This window comes from Ambystoma mexicanum, chromosome 1p, assembly GCF_040938575.1.
Source record: "Ambystoma mexicanum isolate Mex_15411 chromosome 1p, UKY_AmexF1_1, whole genome shotgun sequence".
In the NCBI taxonomy this organism is placed as follows: domain Eukaryota; kingdom Metazoa; phylum Chordata; class Amphibia; order Caudata; family Ambystomatidae; genus Ambystoma; species Ambystoma mexicanum.
Genome location: NC_090921.1, coordinates 1,119,486,264 through 1,119,501,113, shown reverse-complemented (window position 1 = coordinate 1,119,501,113; position 14,850 = coordinate 1,119,486,264). Strand labels below are relative to the sequence as shown.

The following is a 14,850-nucleotide window of genomic DNA, read 5'->3' as shown; positions in this document are numbered from 1 at the left end:
GATTAGAGCGGGACTGGAAACATTTGAGACCCATGCCGAAGGGAGATACAGTACCATGCCCGTCCTGTAGCAGCCAGGAAATATGGTGAAGGGGACAGACCGGGGAGGACACTATCCAGACTAGTCCGTGCAGAGGGTGGCGGGACTCGCATGGACTGCGTCAAAGACGCAGGGGGCACCCTGTGCTGGTCAGACCAAGGCATCCTCGAGACATTCACCACATTCTACACAACCCTATACGGCCCCCAGCAAGAACACAGCCCACAAGACACAGACATTCTACTAGACCAAATCCCCATGACCCTCCTCTCCCGCGCGACCAGCTTGATGCTCCATTCACCCGCGACGAGATAACCGCAGCCATCTCAAACTGTCCGAAGGGCAAGGCACCAGGCCCAGACGGTCTCACTTCGGAGTTTTATCAGGAGCATGTCACCGTCCTGGCACCCAGACTCCTAGAGGTGTGGAACGAATCACTTAGGTTGAACACCCTACCCCAATCCATGCACGAAGCGCTCATAACTGTGCTTCCCAAGCCGGGCAAACCGCTGGACGAATGCGGCTCCTACAGACCCCCGTCTCTAATCAACACCGACATGAAAATATTTGCCAAGATTATTGCGAATAGATTCCTCCCCATTATGAGCCACTTAGTTCACCCTGACCAGAGTGGTTTCGTACCCGGCAGATCCACAGCCCTCAATACCCGCTGGTTATTCAATGTCATGTCCAGAATCGACCCCAACGCAAGCGCCGTAGCGGTCACCCTCGATGCCCAGAAGGCATTCGACATGGTGTTGTGGCAATATATGTGGGCTGTATTTCACAAAATGGGAATCGGCCCACACAGATATATCAAATTGCTCTACACAAACCCTGTAGCCAGAGTCCTTGTCAACTCTAGGGTCTCGGCCCCCTTCGCCCTCCATAGAGGCACCCGTCAAGGCCGTCGGTTCTCCCAGATACTTTTTGCGCTTGCTATTGAACCCATGGCCGACAACGTCAGAGACAAAACATACACAAAGGTATACGTCTGCGTAATACCCCGGAGAACATCTCACTATATGCAGATGATGTACTTCTCTATATCAGAGACCCGATTATACGGGACATAACAAAAATCAGCACATTTTCGGGCTTCACCATAAATTATACCAAATCTGAAATCTTCCCACTCACGCCGACCACTTCTCAACCAGCATTTGAATTCCCCCTCCGCTGGTCACCAAAGGGCATCAGATAGCTCGGGGGGGTTCAGGCATCCCTCACTAAATCTTCACTATTGCCCGACAACTACGTGGCTGCCGTGCAGCTTGCAGAGGCCCAAATGTCGAAATGGTACAACCCCTCGCTCTCCTTATCGGGCAGACTGTCCCTAATCAAAATGATAATTGTCCCTAAGCTGCTCTATGTCTGTTAATGTGCCGATCTGGCCCGGGAGACAATACTTCAAGAATCTGCAAACTACATGCGCCCACTTTTTGTGGCACTCTGGCGCGGTTCGAAAGAAGTGGCAGCATATGAGAAGGGGGGCTTCACTGCCCCCAGCTTTGCTAAATATTGGACCGCCACGCAATCCCAACACGCCACATATTGGTATACATTCACCGATCCTCCCCCACAGGTGAAACTCGAGAAACCAACAAGCGAAGGAGTTAACAACCTCTCTTATTCTCCACTATACATTTCATACTGATGCCCCGGCTGACCCCGTAGCGGCAACAACGATGGCTTGGAAACGAATACTACAAACACAACCTGGCCACCACCCGTACTACAAACAGCTGCCCATTTGGCAGATCCCAGGCCTCAGCCCCACACATGACAAACTCCTAATGAGACACTGGTATGACTTGGGATATCGAGCCCTGACCGACTTATACCCTGAAGGGAAGTTTATCACCCCGCAGACATGGCATCCCGGTCACTCCGGCTCTGCGCTGGAACTACTACAATACTTCAGGTTGTGAGCAGTAGTCCGTGCCTGGTGGCCCTCATACCCCGACGAACCCCCAGACTTTCCTGAGATCCACTATATAACCAACTTGGCTAAGGCTAGAGGGAGAATATCCTCGCTGTACAAAATGCTGATGGCCAACCCTAAGGATGTGCTACAGACGGCACGCGAAATTTGGAGCGGTGAGCTGGGCCTGCCCATCACTGATGCAATGTGGAGGAAAATGTGCATACAAACCCGTACCACCTCCTTAAATGCCAGATATAGGTGTATACAATATAAGCTCCTGAATCGATTATATTACACGCCGCACAGGTTGGGCAGATTCGCACACAACCAGGCTCACACTTGCCCTAGATGTAAATCTACAGATGCGGATCACATACATATGTTTTGGGCTTGTGACGCACTGGGCCCATACTGGGAAGCCACAATAGATGCTCTCTCTGAAATAACAGCGTCCCACATCACTCCTGAACCATGAGCTGTCCTGTTTGGCCTGTGGGATAAGCCCGAATTAAGAAAAGTGTCCAAGTTTTTGAATGTCGCCACCATGGTGGCAAAAAAATGCATATTACGGGTTGGAAGCGCCGCCCCCCCCCCTTCATTTGAGATGTGGCTGAGGGCCCTGAACTGGACTCAAACGTGTGAGGAGGATTACATCAATACCCTGCCGCTGACCTCTCACCGCAAGAATGTATGGGCTGAATTTTGCAGCTATCTGAACAGCAAGGAGGACTTAGAACTACTGTCATCCCCCCCTGCAGATGAAGTGAACTAGACCATTGCTGAGACTCACTGAACTGTAAAACTGAATATCTACCTTAATTTGTATTTCCCATGCACTATATAACCACCCATGTACCTGCAACTGTATATATCTCGTGCACTGTGTTGATTGTCTGTTCTCTCGGCATGCCAATAAAGAAAAGTTTTTTTTTTTTTAAAAGAATCCCTTCATTTAAATACTAAACAGAGCATCTTAAAGATGATAACATGGACGGGAAAGTAGTGCAAAGTGTCAGAGCTCAGATACAGAAGTGAATTTGGGGAGATGAAAAATAAATTTAGACAAACTGCCACTTTTTGGCCAAATTGCCATTTTGTCCAGCGCTGGCCACTCCCCCTTCACAAAAAAAGTGTGTTTTCGTGTTAAACAGAATGCAACAAGAAAAGCTACATAAAGTGAAGCTTAATTTAAGTGTTTTATTAAATTAACAAATTCTAAAAAAAAAATCATCTAGAGACAGATGCGCGCGAGGGGCAGGTTCTAGGACATTCATACACCTCTTGCATCCAGAGGGGCTATCTTCTGTGTTCCTAAGCGGGTCTCTGGATAGTTACCGGTATCAGCCTCTGCCTTGTAGCGCTTTCTCACCCGCGGCTCCACACATCCAGTGCGTGGCAGGAGAAGTGAAGAATGCTCAACAGCAGCGTCAACTGAATTGCTAAGAACAATCCATTGAAAGAGGCGTGGAGGTCCAATATTGTCAGGAACAAAGCCTATGGGTAGGGAAGCAATTTAACTGGTGCTGCTCTGCCACATCCCAACTATGCCACTGGCTCAGAGCTTTCCATATAGCATACATTATATGTCAACTGCATCATAGACAGATCAGGGCGCAAAATTTGCAGTAGCCATTGGCAAACAATAATGCACTTTTGGCAAGTAAGAAAGGCTTGCCAAGTGTGTGCATAGAAGGAGGTGGCAAGTGACTTTATGGCTGGCTAGTACCTTACAACTTACTTGAAGTTATTCCCCCTGTACATCTTATCCTCCCGCTTACATAACTTTATGCAATCAGGTAACATTTTTCATCCTCGTTGATCTGGTCTCCAGAAAAGGTATTCCGACAGTGACATTTTGTCACGATTAGTCTCTGCCTTCTCAAACTCCTCCTCACCTGTCTGTTCCTGTACTTCTTCCGTCTTTATTACAGCTTTCTTCTTCTTATTCTTTTCTCCTTCGGTGGGTTTCTTCTCTTTTTTTTGTCGAAGGTAGGGACGCGCTCCTTCGGTAGCCTCCGTGATCTAGCTGATAACAGACCAAGGGAATACCTGAGGAGCGCGCCCTAAAGAATGGGGAAAAAGCCTCCTGGCAAAAAACCCCTATCAGGTATTCAGGTGTCCGTGGAATACCAATGTCCGAAAATAACTCGGAGATTTTGATAACTGTTAGTAGCCGAGCTCCGGATACATAGTATGAATATCCACACCTTGCTCAACTATCGTGCCGGCTGAGCTGTGGTTGAGAGAGGACTCGAGCTCGGTCCGTCGGAACACCGGAGAGGCGTTACGAACGGAACAACAAAAGAAAGAAAGAGGAAAAGAAATAGGTAAGTAAAAGGACAGAAAAGATAGCACAGTCGAATGCGCTCACAGCGAAGTAACACTAACGCTGAAGCGCCGGCTGAGAGAGAAAGACGGGAAAAATACTTACACGGAAGACGCCGAATAGAGCGCGTCGTGTAAGAAAGGACAGAGGACAAAGACCCTAATCACCTTACCTGAAAACCTGAAATCACCTCCAGTGTAGGGAAAGAATAGGAGGTAAGTAAGCATAGGAGGGTAAGTAACGGACTTGAAAGCAAAGGTAAGTTGAATAACTAGATGCTGAGAGCGACTTGCTGGGCACGTAACGGGAACGATACAACGCGCAGAGCGTTGCTATGGCCGCTAGTTTATAGAGTACGTCGGCCATCTTGGAATAGACTAGACCAACAGAATGGAACAGGCCGCCATCTTAGTAGTACTTCCAACGACTAGCGATTCTCCAGGGCTGGTGCATGACACATTTAGCTTAACTCTAAAACCAAAAATGTATATATTTCACATCAATGTTTCTCCTTACTCCACAGGATCTTAAAGAAAATGAATGTACAAAAAAGAAAAAGAAAAAATAAAAATAATAAGTTTACATTTAAAAAAAATTAAGAAAAGAGCTCTCCTTGTCTTGCTTTATTTCCTACTCTTCATAGTCAACTCCAGATTCTTCTGCCTTATGGAGTGCCCATCTTCTGGGCTTGTTGCATTCTCCCTCCCTGATCGTTTACTTCCTGCTATGGATGTTGTCGCACTGTTCTCTCTTTCTCCTCCCTTCCACCATACCCAAGCTCACATTATCACATCACCACATCACCACCTAACTTCCCGGTAACCACACCCAATCCCACCATCCAAACTCACCTCCACTGCTCATCCTCATCCAAACAACCCAGTCTCACCTTTGCACCGTACTCTTAACCCACCTTCCAACCCCATGCTAGCAACTCCTACCACCTAACCTCACCCCTACACATCTTACAATATGCCAGTTTATCCAAACTATACTCACAGCACCCATCCCACTCAGCTACCCTAGCACACTGAGCCACAAGCCATCAAGCTCACTGAGGCCCTGCCCCCCACTCCTCCATCAAGCTACCCTATCACACCTCAGCAGACCCCCTGCAAACAAGTGTCTACTATAACCTACTAACTGGAGCCCCCACCACCCCATTGAACTTTTGTCACCTCATATTTGGGGGGCGGGGGGATCTCATAGGGAAAATGTATGTTTGATCTTGTTGCGATTTCAATATTGGTGTATGCATTGAACTCAATTTCCTTGAATATTAACAGATTTAATACCAAACCATATTAAGAAAGCAGAGTCCAGAGACCACTCTAATAAAAAAATTAGATGGTCAAAACTTCTATGAGCACATTCCCCTTTATTCAGTCTCATAGCACATACGCCATTTGTCATTATTAGCACTAACATTGTTATGAGAAGTGCATAAGTCAACATAAAAATTATACAATTATGATGATTCCCGAATTTGCTTAAGCTAGAAACAGATCTGAGAAAAAGGTAAGACGTGCATTAGGTTCTCTCAAGCTGTTGCATGCGTACTTATTCTTGGGCCAAGGTTCCATCAGTTGCTCTGCATAGCTCAGGTGAACATGCCTCTTGCTAGGTCCGGTACTCGTGTTCAGTGTTCTATGCTTAATTACTATGGGCCTTAATATTATCTATCCGTCCTTAGGCCTAAAGGGCTGGGTCAAGAACAAAGACAATATTTTCAAAAAACGAACACGTCAAACTGAACAGGATTATTAAAATGCAGCTAAAAAGGCAGTGTCAAGAACGTGAGGTTTGCTTCCAAAATCAATTAGTAATTCAGAATTGGGAGCAGAGCCTTTAATTAATTATCTTGATGCTGAGAGAAATGCCAACCTGTTCATGGAAAGCTCAGGGAGGATGCAGGGCTAAAAATAAAGCCGCCAACAGGCACCAAGAGGCCAGTTGTGAAGCAAGTAAACTTATTTCTGACTTGATTCACAAGTTATTTCTCACTATTAAAAAAAGAAAAGTGCATACCATATCAAAAAGGTGTTGTGTGGGGGGGAGAGATATATCACACCAAGAAAGTTATGGTGGGTTAAAAAAAAAAAAGACAATATATACCTTTCACCAAAAATGGGAAAGTAGAATAGTCCTTTTGAACCAAGTCACAATCCACAACGCCACCTAGTAGCCATCACTGGAAGTTCACCTCCAGTTCTGATCCACATCAGCAAGGCATGGTGGGTATGCAAATTTGCCTGATTAAATGTGCATACCTACAATGCATTGCTGTAACTGCAGCGGTCAAAAGGGCACATGTGGCCTCTGAACCTACTATGTCATGCACATCAGGATACTGATGCAGTAGGGCACAGGTACACACTATGATTTTGGCGTGGAGTTTATAAACAGGGGAATCTGATCAGATTTCCCTTTCAGAGACAGAATTACCCAAATCTTTTTAATAAAATTCAAAGTAATCAGGGCTGCTACACCCTTGCCATATCGCAATGCCTCGCACCACCAACCTCTCTAATCACTGCGCCCCACACCAACAAGCTCAAATTCTACATTCTAACACACAACAGATGTACCAACTTAGCCACTATTGCATGAAAATTGAACATTCACTGACAAACATCAGAACATTAGGTTTCATGCCATTTCACTACAGGGCATTTAGCTGAAGCCGGTGTTCCGGGTCCAACTAATCACTTTATGTGGTCCTGCTCCCACCTCCGGCCTTCCTTGACACCGCTTCCACTCCCTCCCTGTAGACCCCTTGCCCATTCCCAGACCCTACTCTGGAGCAGTGAACAGCTCCGGACTCCCACCAGGGAATGCCCCTGTCTATCCTGCGCATGTGCCTCCACCCTACCGCCCTTAGCATGTCTTCCTAATCCCTCTCCCCACTCTATCACACCTCCTTGGGACGCATGCACAAATGTGGGCTTGCACTAAACCCAACAGCCTGCCAGAATAAAAAATAAAAATCTTTCAGTAAAAGTGACCGGTACTCAATTTTATACATTCCCACAGCACAGGCACACAAGCCCCCACAAAGGTACTCAAGTATTCAGCCACCTATAAACAGACCCACAATCACTACACAGGCATGTACGAACTGCATGCATCAACACAACAGCACAACTATATTCGTTCTTCCTTCTCTCCCACTAGCCAAATCCAGCCCCCTCTTTTTCAGATCTGCCAGACCACCAAGAGATCATGCAAATGGCATTGGAGCATGGTATAAATCTCCACTAACCTTACAAACAAGATTTTGCAAGGCGAACAGTATTGGCTTTTGTGTAGGCACCGATAGGGCATTTGCAAGGCATTGCCTTAGTGATATTAACTGGGCATATAAAAGCAGTGTCTGGCAGATACCCAATACTTATACACGAGCCAAAACTTTTGGTTTTTCTAATGCTTGTTTTAACAGGACTTCAGTGAAGGACTGGCAGGGTGCCCACAAATCGAGTGGCTGAAGGCAGACCCGTTTGACATTTTTATTGCACCAGTAGAACTTTAACAGATCCAATTAAGTCATTAACTCTCAGAAGACTGCTTTGAAAAAACACTGGGAGGCACGTGTAGGACAAAGTTGATGGTAAGGCTCGATTAAGCTAGCTCAAAGAGATCCCCCAGGAGGATGTTTTTTGAGCGTTGAGGGGCAGGAAGTGGGTGGGTATGCAGGCGAGTAAATTGATAGAAAGGGTGCATATAGAACAGTGTGGCCCGAAAATGCACATGCATGTCATCCTATACCACATGGAAGTTATATATGAAGATAGCATATCAAAAACATCTGTAGATCGTAGGTTAGTGAATACATGATAACGCGCTTAAAGACAGTACAGAAAACAATTCAAGGTTCGAATTAGTTGGGACCTATTTAACACCTGGCTGAAGCCTAGGAGAGACAGGTTAGTTTGACACCACGAGCTACCTTTGGCTCCCGATGACTTGTGCCCTACAACCATACCCATTTGCGATTCACCATGTTTGGGAATTTGTAGGAGGAGAATTGTTTTGACATTGAGGCTCATTAGGCAGATTGACAACGCGTGTGTGTGTGTAGGTGTTTAGTTATTTAGCCATTGACTGCCCATGCGCATTCTAGCCCCTATGACCATTCCCACCAACATTCTTCCCTCCCAACCCCCAATAACTAACTTTATCAAGCCTTAGGTGCAATCAAAGTGCCTACCACGATTTTTTCAAAGCAGTCTTCTGAGAGCTAACGGTTGAATTTGCGCTGTAAGCAAGATACTCGTGCAATAAAATTGTCTTAAACAGATCTACCTTTAGCCACTTGATTTAAAAGTAGTATGTGTGTCTTTTACTAAAGTCCTGTGAAACAAAAAAAAAAAAAAAAACACCAACAAAGCCAACGGTTTTGGCTTGTGTATAGGTATTAGATGCCATTGCCTGGGAAATGCCATTGCCTGGGAAATGCTATCACTTGCCCAAGTACGTGCAACCTTTTCAAGCCACTAACATTAACGTCCAGTTAATACAACTATGGCAATGACTGACAAATACCTTTCCCATAGCTACACAAAAGCCAAAACTGTTGGCATTGTCAATGCTCGTTTTATTTAAACGAATTTGTATGGACCACTACAAATCATGACATTTCCGACATAACATTCCAACAAAAGGATTCAAAAAGGCACAGAAGGAGCAATTTAGGAGAAGATATACATAACACATCCACTTTTCTTAAAACAATTAGAACATTTCTGCCATCATAATAAACTCGTACCCACTACACAGCGGGGGAATCATAAGAGTAAAATATAACACGAACAATACTAGGGAGGGGGCAAGACAAACTAAACAAGGTGGGGATGCCTTTCAGGCTCCAGAGGGAGTTTCAGGGCAGATATAAATCAGTAGACAGTAATTGTGCTAGACGTGAGATTCAGTGGAAAGGGGCAAGGAGGGAGAAGAAGCAACAGGGAGAGGATATGCAAGGTGGTGAAGCAATGGCAAAATTGTGCATAACACCCTTATATAATAATATTTTGTTTTTAAAAATGGTCATGTTAGGTAATGTGATTTGTGTACTTTCCAAGTCATTGAGATTTTAGTTCATGGTAAGAACTGGAAAAGAAAGTGTTTGAATGCAGAAATTTGAGAGTTGGAAACAGTCCCAGCTTCACCCCTTAACCAAAGTGTGATCCTAAGCCTCATTTAATCTTTTATTTCCTAACTTCTCAAAACTGTCAGTCCCTAAACCTTTGAAAAATGTCAGCCCTTCAGAGTGATTTCCTTCTCAACATATGATCTTTAAAAAAGACTCACTCATGGTTTCATGGCTATAGCATTGCTTCCACTACAACAGTGGAGATTGACATATTGCACACCACAGGCACTTGTTTCTTTGATCTTTAATAGCAACACTATTTTAAAACCATGTCCCACTTCTAATCTCAATCTGTCTGTGGATACAGACACCTTCCTGGTAGCTTCTAATCTGCATCCACTTCCAATTGGTCCACTCTATCCGTACTTGAGCACTTTGACATTCTGTGAGGCAGCTAATGCGAGTTCGCCGTCTATTCTGGGTTGCATGTACCTTTTACATACAAGTTCTGCATTACTACTACAGGATGCATACCTTCCTGGATGCTATTGATAAAAAGTATCCAGTACTGTAGCTATACTAGAACAGAAGTAACCACTCCATAGACTGCTAATGTTGGCATTCAAATCATTCTGATTAGAGCAAGAATGAAGAGGGTAAGGGACTTTATGGAGTAAACATGCTTACTTTGAATGCTAAAAGTCAGCATTTCAACCTATGGGTTGTGACCGCGATTGCGGGGGTTGTTGCGACCAGATATTCTTGATCCCTTAAGTTTGGTGGAGGGGACCACAAAGATGTCTGTGCCCAGGACCCCAAAAGTGTTAAGGTGGCTTTGCTGATGGCATTCGAGTTGTAAGAAGAAGCGATGAGTGAGGGTGCTTACAGCATGGTAACCGGACGCAGGGTATGCACGGGAGTTGTAAGACGACTCCTCCACTAACAAACTTGGATCAGCAATATGTACATTTGCTTGGAATAATTTTAGATATTCTAAGCATTAAAGTCATGTATCACTAGTGTCACTAAAAAGAGGACGAGACCTTTCGGACCAGGACATGTGCCATATGGCACAACACATGGGTAACGAAAACAAGACTTCCGGTAGTAGCGGAAAGCTGTCAAAATTTCACGAGTCAAGTTCATGGTTTTGCCTCGTGTCTGTCGCTGACCGGTGCACTGCCTGTAAACGGTCTCTATCTAGTACGGTCGGTGTGTGCTTTCCACGAGAAACGAGCCTGTTGTCAGGAAGGGATTTCAGCGAACACGTGTCTCATTCATGAACAGATCCCAGAGCCCTCAAGTGTCACTGGCATGGCAGGAGTCTGACATTTAAGGCGGCGTCTCATTTGACTAAGCGGTTGCGACAGAGTTTAACGGAGCCTCACATCTAAACATGTTATTGCCATTAAAGTGTACTAGCTTTGGGTCCAAAAAAAACCTTGACTGTCACGCTCCTTTCGTGCACGACATATCTATGCTCCCAATAAATCACATTCATAACTTGTTGCAGGCAGCAGAAGCTTTCACAGGAACTCCCCCTCTCACCTCCACCCGTGCCAATTTTCCCCCGAAACACTCACCCGAGGACGCCCTGGTTGTACTCTCGGTCTTTCCTCCATGGGGTCCCACCCGCTGGCCCTCGCCCCGGGCTCAACCAGCAAGTGCTGGCTTTATTGTCACGCTTCCTCTTGTTGTTGGGTTGGTTGTTGCTTTCCAGGGGCAGGAAGTCCCCTTGCGGCTGCAGCATAGCCCCCTGCGCGCTCCGCCACACCCGACCCCAGAGCCGCTGCGCCCGCCCGACCTGCTCCGGCTGTAGCCAGGCGATGCGGGGATCCATGGACCACGGGCCGGAAGTGGAACACGGATCCTTCCGCGCAGTGACACTCGCAGGCTGTATTCTTCCGCCAAACCGAAGAAATCCTATAAGCAGAATCGACAAGTGAAACATGCGCCGGCTCCAAGGCAGGCGGAGGGTCGAGAGAAGGTGTTACACATCTCAGTGTGCTTGACAGCGCCGCGGTAGCCTCCAGGCAGTCACCCTACACACTTTAGGCTTTTTAGTCCGATAGTGCAACGTTTCATTCTTCATAGCACTCAATTGAGTCCTCGGGCCACACCCCCTCTTCCTCCAGGATTACCGAGCTGGATAAATTCCATTCTAGGAACGAGATCGAATCACAGAGGCGATCCTCTGAAGTCATACAAGAAAAAGTAGGCGGGACAGAGCGTGTTTCCAGCACGTGGGGGAGGAGCTAACGGTGACACAAACGAGGGCTCGTGACCGGCTTCCAGGGAATCTCTAGATGAATTAAAACATATTGGTTTCAGTCTAGACTTCTATAAAAGGTCAAGGTATCCTGGCCCAATGGAGAGGGGTGTTATTGTGAACACACGCACCGTACTGTTGGGTATGGAGAGTAACAGCTTTAATTGCTCTTTACAGGTTCAACTATTTACAGGCAACAGTTGCTTCACTGCTGCTACATTCACTCAAGTCTGTGATTAATGTTAGTATTCACGCAGGAATCAGGACAAGTCAGGTTAAGAATCAAGAGTAGCACCGAGAAGCAGCCGCTCGGGGCTCTGCCTCCCGTTTAAAGGCAGTGGCAAGTGTTTCCTATTTATTTTTAGCATTTCAGTCTTGATTTTTGGTTGCTTATTTGCAGTGGCAGATTTAAGGCAAACGGCCCCATGGACAGCACCTGACACACGGCCCTAGGTGGGCGGGTCATGGAGGCTGAGCTTTGGGTGGGCGGGGTTAATGGCAAACTTTAGGGGCAAAAGCTATTTTTTATTAAGTTGTCTTTATTACAGTTACCTAGGGATCTGACTAACTGGAAACAGCTGGGCCTCCTCGGCAGGCTTTTCTATCAATGCTAAATATTATGAACCTAGATAACATATGCGTCCTTGTAGCAGAAAAGTGATGTCATTCTATTTGTGCTGGCATTGCTGCAGCCATGCATTGCAAAACGGCAGAATTGCATAATGTTAAGCTTTTGCTGCACTGGTTGGAGAGTGATAACCTCGCATTTGTATAAGGGTGTATGTACTAGTATGGAATTACAGAGCCCTTTACAATATTTTGTATCTGCATGTCCTCTAGATGCAAAACAAATCAATGTGCACGGTGTTAAACAAACAAGAAGATAATTGATGTTTGTGACAATAGTGTGATGAGCGGCTTGTGATCGCTGCAGGACCAGATGCTGTATCTATTCGTTTATTAATTAGTTTTTATTTTCCGAAAGATGATAGAATGCGCCGACACTCCCCAACCATACCACACCCCTATGTGCCCGGTTTCCAAAACGTTTGGATTGTTCCATTGAAAAGTGCTTTTGTAAATCAGGCCATATGGCTCCTTCTAGGATAGGGCTGTGTTCTGTAAACTTCCTAAATAAAGGAAAAGTAAAAAAAGAAAAAGCAACACAGAACAACGTGCTGATGTGGATTGTCGTAATATTTAAAAACCTTTGCATTGCAGCATGTATTTTGAAGGAGATATTCAGATTTGTATATAACAAAGCCCTAACGCTGTGACGACAAACATGTGAAACATGCCACAAGAACTGTGTTTTTTTTTTCATCAGTGACCAAACCCCTCTTCATTGCGCACCAACCTTGTTTGGCTTTGTTTATACTCTGAAAGCTGTCACATAAAAGCCTGCCATGTTCCCTCAGGGCTGACAAACAGTGTTAAGATCCACACTGAGCCACAAGGCGATGGCACGTGTGCTGCCTGGCAATCGTCACGGGCAAAGCGAGCAGAGAACTCGCTGCTGCAAAGCAGGCCCGTCAAAGCAGAAAGGGCCCTGTGCTGTGTGGAAGGGGCGGGGCCTAGCACAGGGGTCTGCTCGCCATTAGTCTGGCTGGCGACCGTTAAATCCGCCTTTGCTTATTTGGTATTAATTGTTTGTATGGCATGGTTGCTTTTGTGCCAGTGCTTTAAGAGGGCCAGTGCCTGCCGGGACGGGGTCCCAGCTATCTCCAAAAAGTGAGGCTGAGACGGGGCCCTGCTGGGGCCTCCCGGTCCAACCACTTCATGGTGGATCATTATCCCACCACGGCCACGGCTGCGACTGGAGATGAGCCGACCGTCGTTAAGTCAAGCAGCTGTGACTGACAGAAGTGCAGGGCAGTTGCAGCTTCACTCAAACTAGTTTGCGCAAAGCTGTGGCTGGCTGGCACCTGTGTTAGTCACAGCTTAGGAAACGCACAGCGTCGCTGCCATTAATACCCCTTTGTCTCCAATCCTTGTTGTGCCTTTTACAGCGTAAGGCTGAGAGTAAGAATTTTGTTTCAGCCGCGCACTGTAACAGGCACAACAGGAGTGGAGACAAAAGGGTGTTAATTTTTGACTCAATAACTCCATGGCAGAGACATTAGCTTCTGAAAGCCTTCACCTCACGGAAAGCCTGTCATTGTCATGAACCGTCGGACGCGTCCCTTCTGGACTTCCTGGTCCCTGACACATCAGGCCTTGCACTCTGCACTACGCCCAACATGGCCGTCAAACACGGAACGTTGTTTACCAGCTTCTGTGTCAGACATAGCACGTTCTATAAATAAGCCACGCCCCCCACAGCCCTGCACGTCTCAACGCTACCACTTGCTGTGGATAGACGTGTGCTGCCGTAGTTCGCTCTCGCTGACTTCATTCATTGATTCCTGGTTCCTGGCCTCTATTTTTTCCCTTCCTCATTCATTCCTTCCTCTTCTACTTCCTGTATCCCGGACCTCCGTGTACCCGTCTCCGAGTACACTCTTCATCGCTTCCAGGATTTCCCGGACATTCTGAACGTTCCAGGAGTCGAACGCTGAACGCACGCTTTACGTTATACAAGACCCGAACTGTGCGCAAGAAGACTCCTTCAAAAGAACTCCAGTAAACAACAGACAGGTGAGAAGGGGGGAATCCTGTGACAGTCATTGAGTAACCTGCCAAGCAGACCAATAGTGCCTCAAAGGGCGGCACAGTATTGTCGAACCGCTACTGATTGGGATTTTAAAACAGCTGATAAAACACTAGGAATCTGTCACTTAAAACACTTCTGATGTTTTACTGAAGGTTTCTAAAATTCAACCAGCAAAGAAAAACATTATTCTAGTGATACCATATCTCACAAGTGTAAAGTGTGAGCATTATACTTTATAAGTTACCTCTATCAAACATTATGGAAACACACTTTGAGTTTCTGATGTTATTGCAGACAGTATTTGAAGAACGCATCCTTTCAACCCCATGTTTCAGCCTTGCTTGAATCAAGGCCTCGGCTTACCTTGGTGGATGGCAAGCTCTTAATTAATCATAGCCACTGGCGATTCCTCGGGATACCTTCCATTCCAGAATTTTAAGTCAATCGGGACCATTGATCAAGGGTATTAACCAAACGCAAATCAGTCTTCGTCCTGCCACTGCTGGGAGTTATCCATCCTAAATGCAAGTTCATGCCCCACTCTGCA

At 46.1% G+C, this 14,850-nt stretch overlaps 1 protein-coding gene across 2 annotated transcripts in view; it reads right to left on the bottom strand.

Annotated features, from left to right (window-relative positions):
• The window catches only part of TENT4B (terminal nucleotidyltransferase 4B), a 471,403-nt gene extending 459,845 nt beyond the window's left edge, over window positions 1–11,558 (bottom strand). Inside the window, exon 1 of one of the 2 annotated variants that reach the window (XM_069604766.1) lies at window positions 10,965–11,558. In XM_069604766.1, coding sequence (XP_069460867.1) covers window positions 10,965–11,332 — 368 coding nt within the window. In that variant the 5' untranslated portion in view covers window positions 11,333–11,558. The remainder of the gene's footprint in view (window positions 1–10,964) is intronic. The other variant, XM_069604767.1, reaches the window with a different exon arrangement.
• Between the last annotated feature and the right edge of the window lie 3,292 nt (window positions 11,559–14,850).